General features: G+C 47.6%; 1 protein-coding gene across 1 annotated transcript in view; it reads left to right on the top strand.

Annotated features, from left to right (window-relative positions):
• The window catches only part of LOC139238004 (3',5'-cyclic-AMP phosphodiesterase 4B-like), a 505,001-nt gene that overhangs the window by 164,772 nt on the left and 316,533 nt on the right, over window positions 1–23,696 (top strand). The window contains exon 5 of the mRNA XM_070867402.1: window positions 15,089–15,321. Within this exon, the coding sequence (XP_070723503.1) occupies window positions 15,089–15,321 (233 nt within the window). The remainder of the gene's footprint in view (window positions 1–15,088; window positions 15,322–23,696) is intronic.

Raw genomic sequence — 23,696 nt, forward strand, 5'->3', positions numbered from 1 at the left:
TCACACCTCAGATCTCCCACCACCTCTCCTGATGGCGCTGCTCAGTGCCGAGCTTACGGCTCATATCCCACCGTAGGCAACTAGGCCCATACAGTAGAGTCTGGTCTCCAGTGGTCTCGGACCGCCTTGCCATTGAACCAAGACCTTGCTCTGCTAAGCCCATGTGGTAGCCGGTGTGCAATGGCCACCCCACATTAAAAGAATTCACGCACAGGCATCTTCCACCCTTCAAAATGAAGCTCTGGACTTGGAACGTCAGGACCCTCATGGACAACCCCAATAGCGACAGACTGGAATGTCGCACTGCTATCGTTGCCCGGGAACTCAGACGCTTCGATGTTGACATTGCCGCCCTAAGTGAGACCCAGCGGGCAGGGGAAGGCCAGCTCAAAGAACAAGGTGATGGTTACATCTTCTAGAAAGGCAAACCAGAAGAAGAACGCTGCCTCCATGGAGTTGGCTTCGCCATCAAGAATGAGCTGGTGGGCTGTCTCAGTGACTCCCCCTGCAAGATAAGCGAACGTCTCATGACTCTCTAGCTCACACCAGCTTGGAACCAGTGCGCCACAGTCATCAGCGCGTACGCCCTAACACTTGACGCAAAAGATGAGACCAAAGAGAAATTCTACTCTAGCCTCGAACAATCCCTGTCCCAAGTCCTTACGGACGACAAGCTGATCCTCCTTGGCGACTTCAACGCCAGAGTCGGTAAGGACACAGATCTCTGGGAGGCATGATCGGCAGAGAGGGGGTAGGGAAAATCAACTCCAGCGGTATCCTGCTCCTGACAAAATGCCTAGAACATGACCTTGTCATCATCAACACCTTGTTCCGTCAGAGGGACAAGTACAAGGCCTCATGGCAACATCCTGGCTCCAAGCACTGGTCGACTATGTCATCTTCCGAGCGAAGGACTGCAAGGATGTGCGCATCACCCGCGCCATGACAGGAGCCAACAACTGCTGGACGGACAACCGTCTAATCCGTTCCATCATTAACATCAATATAACTCCAAAACAGTGATGGCAACAGAAACAATGCTGCAGGAAAATCAAAGCTGGGGGACTCAAAGACCCAGTTAAGAAAGCCCTATACAGCCATCACCTCACTGCCAGCCTGGCAACCCTCGATGACACCGAGACACAGAGTGCCCAAAATGCTTGGTCTGCCCTCAAGGGCTTCATAACCAGCGCCTGTGAAGAGACGCTCTGTCACTCAACCAGGAAACACCGAGACTGGTTTGACGAGAACGACCGGGAGATCCAGAAGCTAATAAGCCGCAAGCGCAGAGCATTTCTGAACTTAAAGCAACAACCCAACTCGGGAGCTGCAAAGCAGCTCTACAGGCAGCTGAAGGCCGAGGTCCAACAATAAACCCGCGACCTAAAGAGTAGATGGTGGTGGAGAAAGCACAGGAGATCCAGCAGCTGGCCGACAACCAAGACATGCAAGGATTCTTCAGCGCAGCCAAGACCATCTACAGTCCAAGCACCCAAGGCCCCACCCCACTGCTGGCCAAGAACGGAGAGGCACTCATTAAGGACACCGAGGCAGTCAGTGCCCGCTGGAAGGAGCACTTCGAAGATCTCCTTTACCGAGACTTGCCTTCAATGTGAGTGTCCTCGACTCCATCCCGCAGCATGATACCCGCCACCATCTCGTAAAACCCCTGCCCTGTACTAGGTAGAAAAGGCCATCCGTCAGCTCAAGAACAACAAGGCATCAGGAGCAGATGGAATCCCCGCCGAGGCACTAAAGTATGGCGGACATGCACTATTTGACACGAATGCATGACCTCATCTCTCTTATCTGGAAGGTGGAGAGCATGCCAGGAGATCGCAGAGATGCCGTAATCATGACCATCTTCAAAATAGGGGACAAGTCCGACTGCGGTAACTACAGAGGAATCTCCCTGCTATCGGCCACTGGGAAAGTCATCGAAAGAATCCTCCTCAATCGTCTTCTCCCTGTGATTGAAGAGCTCCTCCCAGAGTCGCGATCTGGATTCTGTCCACTAATGGGTACAACGGACATGATTTTCACCGCGCAAGAGAAATGCCGGGAGCAGCACCAACCCTTGTACATGGCCTTCTTTGGTCTTACAAAGGCCTTTGACACTGTCAACCATGAGGGACCATGGAGCGTCTTCCTCTGTTTCGGCTGCCCCCAAAAGTTTGTCACCATTTTCTGCCTGCTCCATAATGACATGCAAGCCGTGATTCTGACCAACGGATCCAGCACAGACCCAGTCTACGTCCGGACTGGGGGCAAGCAAGGCTGCGTCATCGCACCAACCCTCTTCTTGATCTTCCTTGCTGCAATGCTACATCTCACTCTCAACAAGCTCCTCGCTGGAGTGGAACTAAACTATAGAACCAATGGAACCTGTTCAACCTTCGCCACCTCCAGGCTAGATCCAAGGTCGTCCCATCCTCTGTCATTGAATTACAGTTACAGTCATCATCATCATCCCGACGCTTCTGTGCACATTCAAAGGCCGATGATCCATAGGGTTCGATGTCAGTTTATAATGTTTAGAAATTATTTGAGGGCATCTAAATTTGCAGGTGATCTTAAACTGGTGGCAGTGACAAAAGATGATTATTAATCTGTACAGATCCAAAGGGACCTGGAGAAACTGGGCTTTGTGGGCAGTGAAGTGGCAGATAGCATTTTTATACAGAGAGTTGTAAAGGTATGTGATCCGACAGGGAGAAGGATCGTGCTAAATGGTCATGAGCTTGTAGTGTTGTGAGAGAAAGACCCTGGGGTTTGGGTGACAGGTCACTAAAACCGGTTGAGAAAGCAGAGTTGGGTTGCATAGCTAGGGGTGTAATCTAAGTCAACAGAGGTCATTATAGAATGCTGAAACAGCAGAAAAATACTGCAGATGCTGGAAATCGGAAATAAAAACAGAAAATGCTGGAAATACTCAGCAGATCAGGCAGCATCTGTGGAGAGAGAAACAGATAACGTTCCAGGTCGCAGTCATCTCTGAAACGTTAACTCTGTTTCTCTCTCCACAGATGTTGGCAGACCTGCTGAGAATTTCCAGCATTTTCTATTATAGAATTCTGACCTTGGTGAGATCACATCTGGAGTACTGTGTCCAGTTTTGGTGTTTGTATTTTAACAATAATGGTAAGTAATTGGAATGAGTACTGAGAAAAGCTCACTAGGTTAATTCCAGAATTGGGAACGGAGAGGTTAGCCACCCTGGAACTCTTCTCTCTAATAGAGGACGTCGGAGGCCGACAAAAGGCCCAACGCGTCGGAGAGGCGGGAGTGCAAGCAGCAGGGAGTCCGGGGACGTCGGAGGCCGACAAAAGGCCCAACGCGTCGGAGAGGCGGGAGTGCGAGCAGCAGGGAGTCCGGGGACCTCGGAGGCCTACAAAAGGCCCAACGCGTCGGAGAGGCGGGAGTGCGAACAGCAGGGAGTCCGGGGACGTCGGAGGCCGACAAAAGGCCCAACGCGTCGGAGAGGCGGGAGTGCGAGCAGCAGGGAGTCCGGGGACGTCGGAGGCCTACTGGTGCAGCTGCAGCAGGGAGGCAAAAAGAAGTAGAAAGAAATCGAAAGGTGACGTCACAGCCAAGGGGGTAAGTGATTGGCTGGTGATTGGTAAGTAGTTTTTCTTTTTCTTTTCTACATCAGTAAGTAACATTTAGCATTGTTGTTGCCAAATTAAGTTAATCTAAGGGTTAAGACATGGCAGGAGAGCTCGGACACGTGTTATGCTCCTCCTGTACTATGTGGGAAATCAGGGACGCTTCTGGTGTCCCTGACGACTACGTGTGCGGGAAGTGCATCCGCCTCCAGCTCCTGACACACCGCATTGCGGCACTGGAGCTGCGGGTGGATTCACTCTGGAGCATGCATAATGCTGAGAATGACGTGAATAGCACATTTAGCGAGTTGGTCTCACCACAGGTAAAGGGTACACAGCCAGATAGTAAATGGGTGACCAACAGGGGGAGCAGTGGAAGGTCCCCTGCGGTCATCCCCCTGCAAAACAGATACACCGCTTTTGGTACTATTGAGGGGAATGACTCATCAGGGGAGGGCAGCAGCAGCCAATTTCATGGCACCGTGGGTGGCTCTGCTGCACAGAAGGGCAGGAAAAAGAGTGGGAGAGCTATAGTGATAGGGGATTCGATTGTAAGGGGAATAGATAGGCGTTTCTGCGGCCGCAACCGAGACTCCAGGATGGTATGTTGCCTCCCTGGTGCAAGGGCCAAGGATGTCTTGGAGCGGGTGCAGGACATTCTGAAAAGGGAGGGTGAACAGCCAGTTGTCGTGGTGCACATAGCTACCAACGATATAGGTAAAAAACGGGATGAGGTCCTACGAGATGAATTTAGGGAGCGAGGAGCTAAATTAAAAAGTAGGACCTCAAAAGTAGTAATCTCAGGATTGCTACCAGTGCCACGTACTAGTCAGAGTAGGAATCGCAGGATGAATACGTGGCTTGAGGAGTGGTGCAAAAGGGAGGGATTCAAATTCCTGGGACATTGGAACCGGTTCTGGGGGAGGTGGGACCAGTACAAACTGGACGGTCTGCACCTGGGCAGGACCGGAACCAATGTCCTGGAGGGAGTGTTTGCTAGTGCTGTTGGGGAGGAGTTAAACTAATATAGCAAGGGGATGGGAACCTATGCAGGAAGACAGAGGGAAATAAAATGGAGGCAGAAGCAAAAGATAGAATGGAGAATAGTAAAAGTGGAGGGCAGAGAAACCCAAGGCAAAAAACAAAAAGGGCCACATTGCAGAAAAATTCTAAAGGGGCAAAGTGTGTTTAAAAGACAACAGTTAACGGATATGATGTAATTGGCATCACGGAAACATGGCTCCAGGGTGACCAAGGCTGGGAACTCAACATCCAGGGGTATTCAACATTTAGGAAATATAGGCAGAGAGGAAAAGGAGGCGCTGTGGCGTTGCTGGTTAAAGAGGAAATTAATGCAATAGTAAAGAGGGACATTAGCCTGGATGATGTGGAATCGGTATGGGTGGAGCTGCGGAATACCAAAGGACAGAAAACGTTAGTGGGAGTTGTGTACAGACCACCAAACAGCAGTAGTGAGGTTGGGGACAGCATCAAACAAGAAATAAGGGATGTGTGCAATAAAGGTACAGCAGTTATTATGGGCGACTTTAATCTACATATTGATTGTGCTAACCAAACTAGTAGTAATGCGGTGGAGGAGGATTTCCTGGAGTGTATTAGGGATGGTTTTCTCAATATGCTGAGGAACCAACTATGCTGGCCATCCTAGACTGGGTGATGTGTAATGAGAAGGAACTAATTAGCAATTTTGTTGTGCGAGGCCCCTTGGGGAAGAGTGACCATAATATGGTAGAATTCTTTATTAAGATGGAGAGTGACACAGTTAATTCGGAAACTAGGGTCCTGAACTTAAGGAAAGGTAACTTCGACAGTATGCGGTATGAATTGGCTAGAATAGACTGGCAAAGGATACTTAAAGGGTTGACGGTGGATAAGCAATGGCAAACATTTAAAGATCACATGGATGAACTTCAGCAATTGTACATCCCTGACTGGAGTAAAAATAAAACGGGGAAGCTGGCTCAATCGTGGCTAACAAGGGAAATTAAGGATAGTGTTAAAGCCAAGAAAGGGGCATATAAATTGGCTAGAAAAAGTAACAAACCTGAGGACTGGGAGAAATTTAGAATTCAACAGAGGAGGACTAAGAGTTTAATTAAGAGAGGGAAAATAGATTGCGAGAGGAAGCTTGCAGGGAACATAAAAACTGACTGCAAAAGCTTCTATAAATATGTGAAGAGAAAAAGATTAGTGAAGACAAATGTAGGTCCCTTGCAGTCGGATTCAGGTGAATTTATAATGGGGAACAAAGAAATGGCAGACCAATTGAACAAATACTTCGGTTCTGACTTCACGAAGGAAGATACAAATAACCTTCCGAATGTACTAGGGGACAGTGGGTCTAGTGAGAAGGAGGAACTGAAGGATATCCTTATTAGGTGGGAAATTGTGTTAGGGAAATTGATGGGATTGAAGGCCAATAAATCCCCGTGGCCTGATAGCCTGCATCCCAGAGCACTTAAGGAAGTGGCCCTAGAAATAGTGGATGCATTGGTGATCATTTTCCAACAGTCTTATTGACTCTGGGTCAGTTGCTATGGACTGGAGGGTAGCTAATGTAACACCACTTTTTAAAAAAGGAGGGAGAGAGAAAATGGGTAATTATAGATCGGTTAGCCTGACATCAGTAGTGGGGAAAATGTTGGAATCAATCATTCAGGATGAAATTTGGAAAGCATTGACAGGATCGGTTCAAGTCAGCATGGATTTATGAAATGGAAATCATGTTTGACGAATCTTCTGGAATTTTTTGAGGATGTAACTAGCAGAGTGGACAAGGGAGAACCAGTGGATGTGATGTATTTGGAATTTCAAAAGGATTTTGAGACGGTCCCGCACAAGAGATTGGTGTGCAAAGTCAAAGCGCATGGTATTGGGGGTAATGTACTGACGTGGATAGAGAACTGGTTGGCAGACAGGAAGCAGAGAGTCGGGATAAACGGGTCCTTTTCAGAATGGCAGGCAGTGACCAGTGGAGTGCCGCAGGGTTCAGTGCTGGGACCCCAGCTCTTTACAATATACATTAACGATTTGTATGAAGGAATTGAGTATAATAACTCCAAGTTTGCAGATGACACTAAAGTGGGTGGCGGTGTGAGCTGTGAGGGGGACGCTAAGAGGCTGCAGGGTGACTTGGACAGGTTAGGTGAGTGGGCAAATGAATGGCAGATGCAGTATAATGTGGATAAATGTGAGGTTATCCATTTTGGGGCAAGAACATGAAGGCAGAATATTATCTGAATGGTGGCAGATTAGGAAAAGGGGAGGTGCAACAAGACCTGGGTATCACGGTTCATCAGTCATTGAAAGTTGGCATGCAGGTACAGTAGGCGGTGAAGAAGGCAAATGGTATGTTGGCCTTCATAGCTAAGGGATTTGAATATAGGAGCAGGGAGGTCTTACTGCAGTTGTACAGAGCCTTAGTGAGACCTCACTTGGAATATTGTGTTCAGTTTTGGTCTCCTAATCTGAGGAAGGAAGTTGTTGCTATTGAGGGAGTGCAGCGAAAGTTTACCAGTCTGATTCCAGGGATGGCAGGACTGACATATGAGGAGAGACTGGATCAACTGGGCCTTTATACATTGGAGTTTAGAAGGATGAGAGGGGATTGCATAGAAACATACAAGATTCTGACGGGACGGGACAGGTTAGATGCGGGTAGATTGTTCTCGATGTTGGGGAAGTCCAGAACCAGGGGACACATTCTTAGGACTGAGATGAGGAGAAACTTGTTCACTCAGAGAGTTGTTAACCTGTGGAATTCCCTGCCGCAGAGTGTTATTGATGCCAGTTCATTGGATATATCCAAGAGGGAGTTAGATATGGCCCTTACGGCTTAAGGGATCAAGGGGTATGGAGAGAAAGCAGGAAAGGGGTACTGAGGGAATGATCAGCCATGATCTTATTGAATGGCGTTGCAGGCTTGAAGGGCCAAATGGCCTACTCCTGCACCTAGTTTCTATGTTTCTAGAAGACTGAGGGGTGATCTGATAGATGTATTGAAGATGATGTCGGATGATCTATGTAGTTATGATTAAGAGCTGTTTGAAGTATGTGGGATTCAGTATGTTTTTCTGCCATATACAAAATTCAAGGACTGTTGGTCATAGTTTCAAATTAAGGATCACAAAATAAAATAGAAAATTTAGATCCTGTTTCTTCTGGTGATTAAGATGTGGAACAAGCTCCCAGCAAGGTTAGGGAACACAGAAATTGTGACAGGGTTCTAAAAGACAAGTTCTGGCGGCAAATAGGATTCAGGACTACTTTAGGAATGCATCAAGATAATCTTGTGGGAAGTTGGATGGCTGGCATAGAGGGACTAATATTCTGTTCCTGCTAAAGATGTTCATAACCTTGCCCTGATTTTCAGCTTGCAGCCCAGGCCGACGCACATCACCTGCTGCAGCCTGTGATATTAGCTAACTCTGCACAGACTGGGCTCGAGCCTGGGCCTTTCCTGTCCACATGGCTCAGTACCACAGCTGGTGGTGCATTTACATATTGAACATAAGAACATAAGAACATAAGAATTAGGAACACGAGTAGGCCATCTAGCCCCTCGAGCCTGCTCCGCCATTCAACAAGACCATGGCTGATCTGGCCGTGGACTCAGCTCCACTTACCCGCCCGCTCCCCGTAACCCTTAATTCCCTTATTAGTTAAAAATCTATCTATCTGTGACTTGAATACATTCAATGAGCTAGCCTCAACTGCTTCCTTGGGCAGAGAATTCCACAGATTCACAACCCTCTGGGAGAAGAAATTCCTTCTGAACTCAGTTTTAAATTGGCTCCCCCGTATTTTGAGGCTGTGCCCCCTAGTTCTAGTCTCCCCGACCAGTGGAAACAACCTCTCTGCCTCTATCTTGTCTATCCCTTTCATGATTTTAAATGTTTCTCTAAGATCACCCCTCATCCTTCTGAACTCCAACGAGTAAAGAACCAGTCTACTCAATCTATCATCATAAGGTAACCCCCTCATCTCCGGAATCAGCCTAGTGAATCGTCTCTGTACCCCCTCCAAAGCCAATATATCCTTCCTTAAGTAAGGTGACCAAAACTTCACGCAGTACTCCAGGTGCGGCCTCACCAATACCCTATACAGTTGCAGAAGGACCTCCCTGCTTTTGTACTCCATCCCTCTCGCAATGAAGGCCAACATTCCATTCGCCTTCCTGATTACCTGCTGCACCTGCAAACTAACTTTTTGGGATACATGCACAAGGACCCCCAGGTCCCTCTGCACCACAGCATGTTGTAATTTCTCCCCATTTAAATAATATTCCCTTTTTTTGTTTTTTTTCCCAAGGTGGATGACCTCACACTTTCCGACATTGTATTCCATCTGCCAAACCTTGGCCCATTCGCTTAACCTATCTAAATCTCTTTGCAGCCTCTCTGTGTCCTCTACACAACCCACTTTCCCACTAATCTTTGTGTCATCTGCAAATTTTGTTACATTACACTCTGTCCCCTCTTCCAGGTCATCTATATATATTGTAAACAGTTGTGGTCCCAGCACCGATCCCTGTGGCACACCACTAACCACTGATTTCCAACCCGAAAAGGACCCATTTATCCCGACTCTCTGCTTTCTGTTAGCCAGTCAATTCTCGATCCATGCTAATACATTTCCACTGACCCCGCGTACCTTTATCTTCTGCAGTAACCTTTTGTGTGGCACCTAATCAAATACCTTTTGAAAATCTAAATACATCACATCCATCGGTACACCTCTATCCACCATGCTCATTATATTCTCAAAGAATTCCAGTAAATTAGTTAAACATGATTTCCCCTTCATGAATCCATGCTGCGTCTGCTTGATTGCACTATTCCTATTTAGATGTCCCGCTATTTCTTCCTTAATGATAGTTTCAAGCACCCACTACAGATGTTAAACTAACCAGCCTATAGTTACCTGCCTTTTGTCTGCCCCCTTTTTTAAACAGAGGCGTTGGTGGGGAGCTTGGCCAAGTTTACTTTCGGAAAGAATGATTTGTTCCGTTAATGACAGCACCACGCACTGTACCATGTTTATCTGTGAGGGAGATGGGTGGTGAACGTGCCACGCACAAATTACTAGAGATAACGCATCACAAAATGGAAATAGAAATCACAGTATTAAACATGCTTGTGTATTGCAGCGTGAAATTGAAAACTGGCGTTTATATTGAAGAAGTTGTTCTTGTTCTGTACAGTACTCCTACACACACACTCGAGACTTAGGCTTTCCCATTAACTCATAATGCTCACCGTGCAGCATCCCTCACTGCCTCAACACATTCTCAGATTGTTCATCTTTTCCCCCAGTGATTCACTATTTATTTCGTGTTATTCTGATGAGGGATGCTACGCTGCACTGCTGAATTCTCATGTCATGGTTTGCATGCTGGAAATTGTCTTTCTGCACTCGTACACCTGCCACTAAAGTGACAGCGCTCTGAGGCTCCGACAACAGCTCATTATCTGCCAAATCACTGGTGTAAATAAACTAAAACTGCTGGGTTTCTTCTAGCTGTTTTACTCGTACCGGGTGAAAAGGAAGGATTTAATTTATATAGTCAGAGTGGGTCTGAGGTGCACTCAACGTAAGCTGCACAAATCCTGCTGTGTCCCTCAACAACAAGCTAATGACAAAATTAAGTGGGTTGCGCAGTGGATTGAACACAGGCCTTCCACCTCTGGGACCTGTAATGATATGGCAGTGTGAGCATGAGAACTTAGAACCCTTCCTTTACAACCATTGTACAATTCAGAAATCAGTTAGTTCCAGATGGAAGCCAGTCAGTCTGCAGGAGGGAGTTTGTAAGCTTGCATTGAGCAATGGAAGGTTGTTTACAACAATAATAAATGTCAGTGTTTTTCCTTTATCAACTGGTGCTGAACTATTAAGAACCTTAACATATGTATCGATAAAGGTTTTGAGTCCATCACACTTCAGTCATTTGTTTTGGTCAGCTGGGTGTCTGACATGTGTGGAAACCTATCATCATCATCATAGGCAGTCCCTCGGAATCGAGGAAGACTTGCTTCCACTCTTAGAATGAGTTCTTAGGTGGCTGAACAGTCCAATAAGGGAACCACAGTCCCTGTCACAGATGGGACAGATAGTCATTGAGGGCAAGGAAGGGTGGGACTGGTTTGCTGCACGCTCCTTCCGCTGCCTACGCTTGTTTTCTGCATGCTCTCGGCGATGAGACTCGAGGTGCTCAGCGCCCTCCCAGATGCACTTCCTCCACTTAGGGCGGTCTTTGGCCAGGGACTCCCAAGTGTCAGTGGGAGTAATGTTGCACTTTATCAGGGAGGCTTTGAGGGTGTCCTTGTAACGTTTCCTCTGCCCACCTTTGGCTCATTTGCCGTGAAGGAGTTCTGAGTAGAGCGCTTGCTTTGGGAGTCTCGTGTCTGGCATGCGGACAATGTGGCCCGTCCACCGAAGCTGATAAAGTGTGGTCAGTGCTTCAATGCTGGGGATGTTGGCCTGGTCGAGGACGCTAATACTGGTGCGTCTGTCCTCCCAGGAGATTTGTAGGATCTTGTGGAGACATCGTTGGTGGTATTTCTCCAGCGACTTGAGGTGTCTACTGTACATGGTCCTTGTTTCTGAGCCATACAGGAGGGCAGGTATTACTACGGTCCTGTAGACCATGAGCTTGGTGGTAGATTTGAGGGCCTGGCCTTCGAACACTCTTTTCCTCAGGTGGCCGAAGGCTGCACTGGAGGCGGTGTTAAATCTCGTCGTCAGTGTCTGCTCTTGTTAATAAGAGGCTCCCACATGGGAATGTGGGGATGGACAACGTGGGATCGTGGGGATCGACGTATGGACAACGTGGAAACCTAACACCATGTTTAAGAGTCCCTGAATCAATCTATTGAGAAATCCCCACAGGTGGAGTTTCTGTGCAGCGGTTATGGAGCGCACACTCTTCCCATCAGGACACACCCCCTTACCTAAATCCAGAGATTTCAGCCAAATGTCAGAGCCACAGCCAAGGTTCCCAGAGATGCGGCAAGCTGGAACTACACAGCTCACTACAGAGGCACCAATGAGCTTCCCACTGCTTGCCAAGCCAGGGCAACTCTACCTAGGGATGGATAGGGTTATGTGGCCCTTGGCTGCACTATCGGAGATGCCGTCTTTCGGATGAGACGTTAAACCAAGGCTCCGTCTGCTCTCTGAGATGGACGTAAAAGATCCCACCGCACTATTTCGAAGAAGAGCAGGATAGTTATCCTCAGTGTGCTGACCAATATTTATCCCTCAATCAACATAACAAAAAACAGATTATCTGGTCATTATCACGTTGCTCTTTGTGGAAGATTGCTTGTGTGCAAATCGGCTGCCGTGTTTCCTACATTACAACAGTGATTACACTTTCAAAAAGCACTTCATTGGCTGTGAAGCGCTTTGAGACGTCCGGTGGTCGTGAAAGGCGCTATATAAATCCAAGTCTTTCTTTTGGTAGGAAGAATCCTTTCTGCCAGTGACAAGGCCCCATTAATGAATCAAGTGGCTGGTTATTAATCAGCAGTGTTTTGGTGTACTGTCGATCTGTTTCGCTCGTGTATCAGATAATCAAATCTGTCACAGAGGACTGCTTGCTTCTGAATATTCATTGCCAGTGTCACCTTGATCCAAAAAAGGGCAGCTTACTTTCTCCCCCTAAAAGCCAAGTTGGTCATTAGACAACTGCCATGCATGGCTTGGACAGTACACAACCCAAAATCCTCACAAACACCATAATGAGCAGCACAACGCACTTTAAAATGTCTAAGTATGTTGTCACCATCCTCTTAATCACATCATTGACACACAGTAAACCTCACTGAACAGGGAATCCATCAGATAGAGCTGTAGAGTGTTTGATGGGACAGTGTAGAGGGAGCTTTACTCTGTATCTAACCCGTGCTGTACCTGCCCTGGAAGTGTTTGATGGGACAGTGTAGAGGGAGCTTTACTCTGTATCTAACCCCCTGTACCTGCCCTGGGAGTGTTTGATGGGACAGTGTAGAGGGAGCTTTACTCTGTATCTAACCCCCTGTACCTGCCCTGGGAGTGTTTGATGGGACAGTGTAGAGGGAGCTTTACTCTGTATCCAACCCTGTGCTGTACCTGCCCTGGGAGTGTTGCCAGTGTAGAGGGAGCTTTACTCTGTATCTAACCCTGTGCTGTACCTACCCTGGGAGTGTTTGATGGGACAGTGTAGAGGGAGCTTTACTCAGCATGTAACTGTCATGTGTTCGGTGGTAACGCAGAATGCCTGAAGTGGAAAGTCTTCAATTTCCCTTACCTTGACAAAATTAACACAAAAAAAGAAGAAAAAAATAGGGATATAAAAGAGCCGTTCGTTAATCCAATGGATAGGAAATGTTACCAGTGTCCTGTCCATGGAAGGATAGGTGTTGCCCCGGCCCCTTGGTTCTTTATATGGTGAGGATAGGCTCAGCAGGAAGCTGGGGGCGCTGTGAGGATGGCCATGTGATGTTAATGCGATATTGTTCTGTTCTTTTTGTTATCCATTTTACTTGATCTCTTTTTACACTGAGTGATCTACACTTGGAATGGCTCTGGGTCGGTGCCAACTTTATAAATGTAATTTCTTTCTTACTGGGAAAAGAACTCCAGTAGTGACTTATCACAACCTCAGGATGTTACAAAGCCATTAACAACCAATGGATTACTTTTGAAGTGTCATCGTAATCATCATCATAGGCAGTTCCTCGAAACGCGGATGACTTGCTTCCACGCCGAAAGGGGATGAGTTCACAGGTGTTTCAATGGAGGACCTAAAGTTCCAGATCCCGAACTACATCCTGAAGAGTGGAAGATGCCCGTGTGGATTTTTTTAACGTGCCACCACACGGGCTTGACAGAGCTAGGTCTTAGTCCAGTGGCAAGGATTAACCAAGATGACTGGAGATCAGCTCCATTGCATGGTCCTAGTGCGCACACATATCGCCGTGTGGGCTGGCCCGTGCTGCCCCTAGGTCCTCGCCTCTTCAGGGCCTTGATCTCTCGCCTCTCCTGGGCCCTGATCAAATCCCTCTATGAACTCTTGCTGCTCCTTCGCCCCGACCTCGCCGCTCCTGCTGTACTTGCCCATACTGCAGCCTGCAGCCTAATGATGAGCGTTCGGTGGCCTGGCCCGGAAATCGGCACGGTCCCAGCCTGTAGACCATCAGCAGGCTGGGGCCATTGGAGGGAGCAGCGGCGGTCCGGCCTGGAAATCGGCACGGTCCCAGCCTGTAGACCATCAGCAGGCCGGGGCCATTGGAGGGAGCAGTATGCGGCGGTCCGGCCTGGAAATCGACACGATCCCAGCCTGTAGACCATCAGCAGGCCGGGGCCATTGGAGGGAGCAGCGGCAGCAGCATGCTACTTCAGGAAGCAGCGTGTGCTGATGCAGGAGGGCGATGGCTGACTGCAGTATGGGCAGGTTTCGAAGTGTAGTCATGTGTTGTTTGGCAAACACAACTCTCAATTTGCACAGCAAGGACCCACCAACAGCAAATTAACAAATGACCAGATTAACTGTTTTTGGTTGTGTTGGTTGAACAAGAAATGTTGGCCAGGACCATGTGATAACCTAGATGGCACCTCTGACAATGCAGCACTTCTTTCTTAGCATCATGCCAACTGCCAAAGGCAATAGCCTCATTTAAGAAAGAGTTGGATGTAACGATGAAGAGACTTTAGAGTTAAGGTGGCTGAATGGCCTTTCTCATCTATATCTAGCTTGTGATCTGTTTCCCTCATTGAAGAGTGTTCTATTTGAGTACAGTCCCGCCCATTCGTACCGTCTGCATTTCTCTCGGGCAGCCGCCTATATTGGGCCAATAACGCCAACCGTTTGCCATAGGAGCTGATTCCAAAGGCACCGCTTATAATGTATTAATCACGCTGACTATTTCGGGCAGTTCAATAAGTACTTACACTGTACTTGGCCATTTAAAAGGCTCTGCTGATTTCAGGCAAGTTCGGGTCTTCCAGCAGATTCAGTCAGCTGTCCTCACCTTGTTAAAGTGCCATTACTGAGTGATGAGATGTTAACAATTAGGAGAGGCAGTTGCAAAGTATAGACTTCCTGTTTTTGAAAAAATATGTTAGTTACTCCATAAAGATCCACCTCCTATAACAGGCAAGTCAAGTTAACACCAACGTGCCCGCTATATGTGGTGGGGTCTGTATACTATGTATCCAGCAGAGGGAGTCTATTGCTGGAGGTAATGCTGTCATTCAATTCCACACACAGTGACGAGAGTGAGAAAAATGAGAGCCGTGTGGGGAGCGTCAGCATTTATAACGGCAGTAACAATTGCAGGGCATGTTTCGGGGGCAGGCAGGACATCGTTCATTGACTGCAGGCTGCTGAGGGTAATGAAAGGACGGAGACTCTCAGTCCTCTTAGTTGTTGGTCAAACTGTTCAAAGTATGATCATTCTGTTCTGTTCCTCCTCCAGAAAAGTAAGGAGACTTTGGACGTGGGGCGGTGCAGCCGATCGTACACTTCCAGCAGCACACTGAGCGTGGATCCGCGCCGAGGTCGCCGCACCTTCTCCGGCACTCTGCAAGTACCACAGTGGAGGACAAGGTCCAGATCACCGGAGCTGGACAGATTCCAGCGGCCAACCACTCTGCCGCTGCTCATCCCTCCCCGTATAGCCATCACGCACCCAGACCAAGAGGAGCCCAGGTAAGCTCGGTGGTTACAGCTTGGAATTAGTGCATGACAACAGGTGGTGCAAATGGGGATTCCTCACTTCCTCCTCAAAAACTGCCAAAAATATACACGTAACAGAAAGATTAAACATCAGGGAGCTATCTGAGTGGAACGTAGTGCTTGAGACGGGTGTTTTAGAATGTATCTGAAGTGCAACTGCATCAAATCTGGGCCAGGATGAGGAAGACCCTCGGGCACGTGGCTGATCCGTGCAGGAAGAAAGTCCCCTCGACTATTTTGTATCCTACTTGACAATGTCTTAGATCAGACTCAACCCTCCTTCCCTCCGTCAGAACCCAAGGGGGAGCAGTGCTGGGGATACTGGGCTAATCCAAGGCAGAACACAGGTCCGTTTATTCATGTTGAGTTGGATACCAGCCTGTGCCTGTGGATGTTTCTTGTAGTTTGTGGAATCTGAAATTAATACAGTCTGGTTCAGAAAATGAATCCAATTTCTGTGGGGCTTAGTGTGAACGCCACTCCTGTGGAACAAGACAAGATATTAGTGTTTTTGAACTGGTGCAACAGTGGGAATGTAATGGTGACTGATTCCAGGATGAGGGAGCAATCTGATGTCAATGCACTTACAGCACCCTGCAGCTTTACAGCAATTATAATTAGTTATCTTACATTTTTTAACATTTAAGCTCATGTTAAGTCCACAGTTTGAATGATTTGGGTAGATTTTCAATGGAAATGTAAATCGGGCTGTTTCTGTAATGGGCGCCTATCTGCAATGCCACGTTTACACCCAGGCAGCAAGCTGCAAACTTCCCCTGAACCCCGTGGTCAAACTCTTGTTTCTGGTCATTTGCATTATGTGTTCCGCATATGATAGAAACATAGAAAATAGGTGCAGGAGTGGGCCATTCGGTCCTTCTAGCCTGCACCGCCATTCAATGAGTTCATGGATATTCTCCAGCACCTAATAGCTCAGTGGGTAAAGGCATTTCCAATATGGTAATTGCCAGGATGATTCCAAATTCCATCCCTAGTTTGTGCGGTTAGTTAATTTCAATCAGGAAGCAGTTGTGGGAGGGGGCGACGTGGGGTTGCTACAATGGGGAAGAGGGAAAAATCAGCCAGGGCCTTTGTTCCTAATCATTATCCAGTCATTCCTGCTGGAAGGACGTGTGTGGATGTCAGGTGAAGATGTGGTCTGGCTCATTCTGATGCTACCCACAACCGAATAGTCTGATGACACACCTGGGCTCACATGTGCAGAATGGCTACTTTGGGGAAGGTATCAGAGGGCAGCAGTCGCCTGTGTAACCGCTCTTTCAGAAAAGGATGTGACAATATTTCATTAGTTTTTGGTTCCACTTAATTAATTGAATACAGCATCGCAGCGCTGTACCTAACGCACCTTGTTGGTTGAGCGCAGCGCTGTACCTAACACACCTTGTTGGTTGGTTTATTTGGACTACTCTTGGTGACATGGAGGGGCGTGGGTTGTTCTATGTCATGCGATGCTGAGGTTGAGACTGAGGTGAACTGAGGTAACAGTGATAGTAAAGGTGATGAGGGGGTGCACTATGTATAGACGGAATATTACATTTGGGGGGGGAATGTAACCTACGAATATTCTAGGATACGGTACCAGTGTGGTTATATTGCTGGACTAGTAATCCAGAGGCCTGGACTAATGATCTGGGGACATGAGTTCAAATCCCACCATGGCAGCTGGGGAATTTAAATTCAGTTAATTAAATTAAAAAAAAATCTGGAATAGAAAGCTAGTACAGGTTGAACCTCCCTTATCCGGGACTCCCTTATCCGGCACCACCCCTCGTTCGGGACCATTCCCAGGTGGCGCATGCGCACAACGTGGCCGGTCAAAATCCTTAAAAAATATCAATGTAAAACAAAAACTTGGCCATTTACACTTGCAGGGCACATTTCAATCTCAACAGACCCACAATAAATTTACCCAACTTTGGAGCCGACACCTGGGGGCCCGACGATACCTCAGGGCCCCGCCAACACCTCGGGGCCTCGCCAACACCTCGGGGTCCCACCGACACCTCAGAGCCCGCCGACACCTCGGGGTCCTGCTGACACCTCGGTGCTCGCTGACATCTCGGGGCCCGCCGACACCGGGGCCCCCCAGGACCACTGATACCTCGAGGCCCCCCAGGACCGCTGACACCTCGGGGACCTGCCTACACCTCGGAGCCCCACCGACACCTCAGGGCCTGCCGACACCTCGGGGTCCTGCTGACACCTCGGTGCTCGTTGACACCTCGGGGACCCGCCTACACCTCGGGGCCCCCCAGGACCGCTGACACCTCGGGGCCCCCCAGGACTGCTGACACCTCGGGGCCCCCCATGATTGCTGACACCTCGGGGTTCGGCGACTCCATTGACTCACCTTCATTTTGCGCGGTGCTGGTTCCTCGACCAGCAGTGGATGTGTGAGGTGTCGATCAGCATCGTCCCCCTGCGCTGTGCCCAGGGCTGGTGTAAGGGGACAAGGAACTGCTGCTCCAACACGAACTCCAGTTGCTGCTGGTCCCACTCCCAGAGTTGTTCCTGGAGTCTCCCCACACTGGCATAGGGACAAATCAAACAGGAAGATTCACTCACACCCTGTCTAACCCATTGTGCTCAGTAGAGCCAAGTGTGAACAATGTGTGTGAGCACAGCGGTGCCAGCGGGCTGACGGACCCGAAGTGGCTTGAGGCTGGGAGTGGGTTGCAAACACGTGACCTCCCCTAATCCGGCAAATCACTTATTCAGCACTGGCCAGGTCCCGAGGGTGCCGGATAAGGGAAGTTCAACAGCAGTGTGATAATGGTGACCATGAAACTGGTCATAAAAACCCATCGGGTTCACTAATGTCCTTTAGGGAAGGAAATCTGCTGTCCTTACCCTGTCTGTCCTATACGTGACTCCAGACTCACAGCAATGTGGTTGACGCTTTACTTCCCTCTGAAATGGCCCAGCGAGACACTCAGTTGTATAAGGCGGCTCACCACCCATCACCTTCTCTAGGGCAATTGGGGATGGGCAATAAATGCCGGCCTTCCTAGCGATGCCCACATCCCAGGAACAAATTTTTAAAAATCCCCCCCCGCCCCAGTGCTTATACCGATGGTTGGGTTGGCAGTGGGTGGAAGGGAGAATGAGTTTCCAATTTAGAATTAAAGATTTAAAGAGATATTTCAGGTTAGTTATAAAATGTCTTCATGATTTCTAAACAATCTGAATGATTTACTTAAGGGGTTTGAATGTTACTGAAGGAATGCATTCTTGCTGGATATGTAGCTGCTTTCCATGAATTCTCACAAATACCACCATGTGGCAGCAGTGAGCTGCTAATATGCCTGCGTGTCAGAGTAGTTTATGTGGGTAGAAAGCTTGTTGTCTGATAGGTAACCTCTCTCTTATCTGTAGCCTTCCAAATCACGCTGTCTTAGCTTTTCTTGTCCCTCTCTTATCAATACCACGGTGGTCAGTGTGTCTCTAAGCTTTCCTCTCGCTGTAAATTCTCCATCCTACAAGCTCTGCCTCCTCCCTGCATTATCACTGTATTGAAGCTCAGACTGTATTACACTGACTCCTACTCAAATCATTCTAACCCAGGCTGTGGAACTCCCCACCTGCTTTGTTGCCCCTTCCACCTACAATCTACTTTTAAAACTCAAGCTGAACAGCACTCAGCTGGTCGCTACTTCCTGATTTATCTCATCTCTTTTACTCTTTTCACCTTTGCTGGCATCCTGCACAGCGGTATAGCCTCTCATCGACAATCTTTACAATTTCTCTAGAAGTCAGGAGGGTGTCCTGAATACATTTACGCTATCACTGCACAGTGACCAGAAGATTGTCCTCGCTAGCGCTAGCTTTGATTCTAGAGCGACTGGCTCCAAAGTATTTTCTGCTGCTTGACCTATTTGTTTGCTATGGTGATGGGCACCAAGGATTTAATTGCTGTCCGTTGTTGGTTGGAACTGGTTATTCAGAGTGAGAGCTCTGATCTCAGTTGCCTTATAATTGAGTATAGGTGTTTGGGCAGGGGTTTGGAAGATCAGAGAAGCGGGTAGGTCTCGAACAGTTGTGGTAACACCACCCCCCCCCACCTCCCAGTTAATTGCGGCCGCGGGGAACTTGCAACTCAATGTGTCTCTGCCGCTGTAATCAGGGCCTGCTTGAAATGGGAGGGAATCGGTGCTTTCCCTCCTTTTCTTGCTTTCCAGCCAAAGAAGGGCTGGGAATGTTATAAGAGACAAGATTATAAATGAAAAGATCTGAGTAAAATAGAATGAATGAAGCTGTGGATTTCCTTCTCTCCCCGTGGGGAAGTGCGTGGCCTCCACTTGGGAACCGGCAGCCCGCAGTGGCATGATTGACGTTAAGAGCTCACTATGTGGGGAATTGCAACCCAGGTGAGTGTCCAATCAACTCTGTGTTGCACCAATCCTGACAATGGCCCCCAAGGAAGATGTTGGTGAGGAATGTGGCTCTTACAAACTGAGTTAATAACACTGGTCCAGGGATTGCATTGTTCATTGAACCGAACTCGGCTCACTGCAGAATTCAATTATGTAACTTAATGTAACTTAGAGTATCATTTGTGAAATACAGTCATCCCAGCACATTGACTGGCAGCTGAGCCGGAATAACTTGCTGCTCACTGAAAGCAGGACGGGGTTGCCAAAGGACATGGCTTTGTTCCACCTCCAATTTGCTCAGCTTTCCCCCCTCCAATCCCTCACTCAGTAGCCACTCTCATGTGTGAACCTAGAGACTGAGTGTCGGCACCCGTCAATTGGGCAGTCTTCCCATCTGAGCCTGATCCTCACCCAGTGTCCCCACTTACACACTTCCCAGCAGGAGTAATTGGTCATTGATCCAGTGCAGGAATCCATTCCGATTGTCTCTCCTCTCTAGCCCAGGAATGCTGAGGTCAGTTGTAGCCTCAACTTCTGCCCTGTGTGAGGGTCGAGCTCCTCAGCACAGACTGGGGACTGAACCTGGGATCTCCTGCCCTATGTAGGCAATACCTTCACACAGCATTGGTGGCCACTAAAGGTTGCAAAGTCAGAGTCTCGAATCAGATGGTGAGTGCCTTTTGTCCCAGTAGGGAAGTCGTTGCCACAGAGGGCGTGTGGGGTCAGTCCAGAGTGAGGGCTGATAGTTGGTGAGGTGAGTATCTGTACTAGATTAATTCCACAGTGAAAGGTTGTTACAGGCTGCGCCCTGGAATTAAACCTAGAGATAGTCCTGCAGCTTAAGTGGGCTTTCAGACTGAATCCAAACTGCATCATCACTATCGTGACAGTTTACGGTGAAATTGGAGTGGTACAGCTAATCTAATCTCCCACGGGAGGATGGCAGAACCAGGGAAAGCATCACAATCCTGGAATTTAATTCCTCGCATTTAATGGGATATTCCATTGGGACCCAACAGCAACAATGAATTGACAGAATACTAAAGGGCTGGCGCATTGTGTGAGTCACTCTGGTACTGCTGCAGCCAGGCTGCTTGAGAGGGTATTTTAAATTCCTTTTATTTTCTGCTCGTTGGGGTGAGGGATGTTAGTGTTGGGGAATTAAACACTTTGGGATCATTTTGCCTTTGGAGAACAATATAAAATCGGCGATATCGGATCAGCTGATGGAACTGAAAATCGGGAGCGATGTGTAATGGACGGTTTATCTGAAATCGAATGTTTTACACTATTGCCAGAGCTAAAATGACCCCCCTTGTTGTTTCATGCATTCACTTGCTGCTTTACATTGCTTTAGCTCCGTAGCACTGTCACTGGCTCCTGACGCAGGGTCACAGAAACAAACTTGGCAGATTCATTAAGATCGGCAGCCAGGAACCTAGGAATGTACAAAAGCAGAAAAGATCATTTTGATCCAATTGGTTGATCCCAGAGGTCAAAAACAAAATACAGATCACTACCGATAGCCATCGATGAACTTTCTCATCAAATAGCGGTCCAACTTTCTCTCAAAATTACTTTATGTTATCAGCCTTTGTCCTTTCAGTGTGCATGCGTGATAGTGAGCGGATGTGAATATGTGCATGTACATGTGTGTGATTGTGAGCGTGCGGGTATATGTGGAGTGAGAGTGAAAGTATGAAAGTGCATGTGTATGTCTGAGTTTTAATGATCATGTTACATTTGCATAAAGGTATTGCATAAAAGTAGCAAAATATATTGTTTTTATTTATACAGAATTTCATTTCGGTGAGGTCTTATGCACTTCAAATTGTTCTTTGTGCAAAAGAATTGAAATAATTTACTGTTTTAATGTTTATGGATGTGTTTTAATTCTCCAGCTCTGTCGCTTTTCAAACTCAATGCGCAGTGTTTGTGTAAAGTGCTGTTTCTGACTATTAATCTGTCAGTCTATTCAGGTTAGGTTTCCCTGTGGTGATTAGAGACAAAGAGAGAGGCAGAGGTTGATGAATGCCTGGTAGCTAAGGGCAGAGATAAGGGGCAGAGAGAACTGTGCAGCACTGTCACTGAGCACACCAGCTCAGCTCCCGAATTTCTTCATTTCCTTTTTAATAAAAGCACAATATTCCACAATTGCTGTTGTTGATGGTACAATTCCAAATATTGTAATCCTGCTGACTTGAAAATGTATAATTTAAATTTAATCTCAAGCAGAGTGTAGTTTTTGTTTGTACTGTGCTAGGTCTGGGATATGTATTGCAAACGGGTGGCCATTGCTAATTTACAGCCTGGATTTCCCTTGCTGATATTGGGCGATGTACCCCAATTTCTGTACGAAAAGGAAAACAATGTGAACACTACAGAAAATATGGTATTAGTTTACACTAAAAGAAGCAACACCTGTGAAAAAAATTACAGAAGTACAATGGCAGATGGATAGAAATCTTAGGAGTTTATGGATCCTTTAGGATCTCCTCATGGAGTTCCAAGGATCCCAGTTTGAAAATCTGTGGTCTAGGCATTGAATGTGTCAGCAGACTATTCGACTGCTTGTGGCATCACAGCCAGGCCCAATCCTGGCCTCACTTTATGTGCAATCAGGTGAGGAGAGCCATGTCTTCCCCATTTAGAGGCAGTGAGGTCAAGCGTATCCCCTTCTACTGTCACTTCATCCTCCCCGAGGAGGTGACTGATACGCTCAGGAGGCAAGTTTCAGTAAACCATGTCTGCCCTTAATTCTGGGGCAATGAAGAATATACAATATAAAGAACCCTGTCCCCAGCCCTCAGTAACTCCTATAATATGGTGAAAATGGACCCAAGTATGATGGAAGGTTACGGGCTTAAGATTTAAAATGCTGCTGTATTTCGCCGTGTGCCTTCAGTATTAGCATATAGAAGATAAATGTGCTCTGCTCAAGGTGACCATTCTACTCCTCGTTTCAGAACAATCCCCTGCATTTTTTAATAAACAGAACTTCTTTCATTCTTTAGTTTATGGAGATATCTTGTAACAAATGGAATGCATAACAGTTTGCGACAACCTGGAGCTGCTGGAGGTTCGAAAGCATCTACTCAATCCGCAGTAAATTTGGTTGCATCTCCCTTGGCTGGGTCTTCAGCCCCATAACGTTCTGCACAGGTTGCAAGGTCCGCTCCAGATGTTTCTCACTCCCCATATGGAGCGTGCCCCAACAGTCCAATCACCTGGGTCTTCTCCTCCACTTGTTTCCTGTATTCTGAGCCGGTCTTTGCGATAAGTGTTGCTGGCACCACATTTGCTGCAAGTGCTAATTAACTTCCTTCCAGTAAATATGTTGGTATCGTGACCATGGGCAAACCCAAAATATCTTCCTGTAGGGTGAAGAACAAAGTGTTCTTTCTGCTGCAAAACAATGTCTTTTGTAAAAGCATGAAAAGAATCATCAGAGACGCAGGTTGTTCTAGGAGAGCAATAAGGGAAGACTGAATTTTGTGGCTAGAATCCACCCCCCCCCCCCCCCCTCACTTTGCTGGAGTACGGTTCTGACCATCTGGTGTCTTGGTGAAGCAGCTACTCAATGTGAGCCCATTGAGTGAGTGTAGGCGGCTGCCACTGGATAGCGATGCTTTAGGGCCTTCCCCTTCACGTGGTAACCATGTGGTGAATTGCAGCTGTCTTACTGTTGTCCAGCTGTGATCTGTGAACTTGGCACTGACCAAAAGTGGAATTGGAATTTGTCTGGTTGTTATGGCTCAGTACCAAACCAGCCAGTGCACTTCCCTCCCCATTCAGCCATCTGTTCTTTAGCTAACTGGACTGTTTTCCAGTGCTGATGCAGTGTGATGGGCAATGACACCTGATACTCTTACATGTGAGGCAAACAAGATTCCAGCAAAGCTATGGTCATTGGTCCTCTAGAATCCGGTTTGGGTGGAAACTGAATGGGTCCTG

Source organism: Pristiophorus japonicus, chromosome 24 (assembly GCF_044704955.1).
Source record: "Pristiophorus japonicus isolate sPriJap1 chromosome 24, sPriJap1.hap1, whole genome shotgun sequence".
NCBI classification, from domain to species: domain Eukaryota; kingdom Metazoa; phylum Chordata; class Chondrichthyes; family Pristiophoridae; genus Pristiophorus; species Pristiophorus japonicus.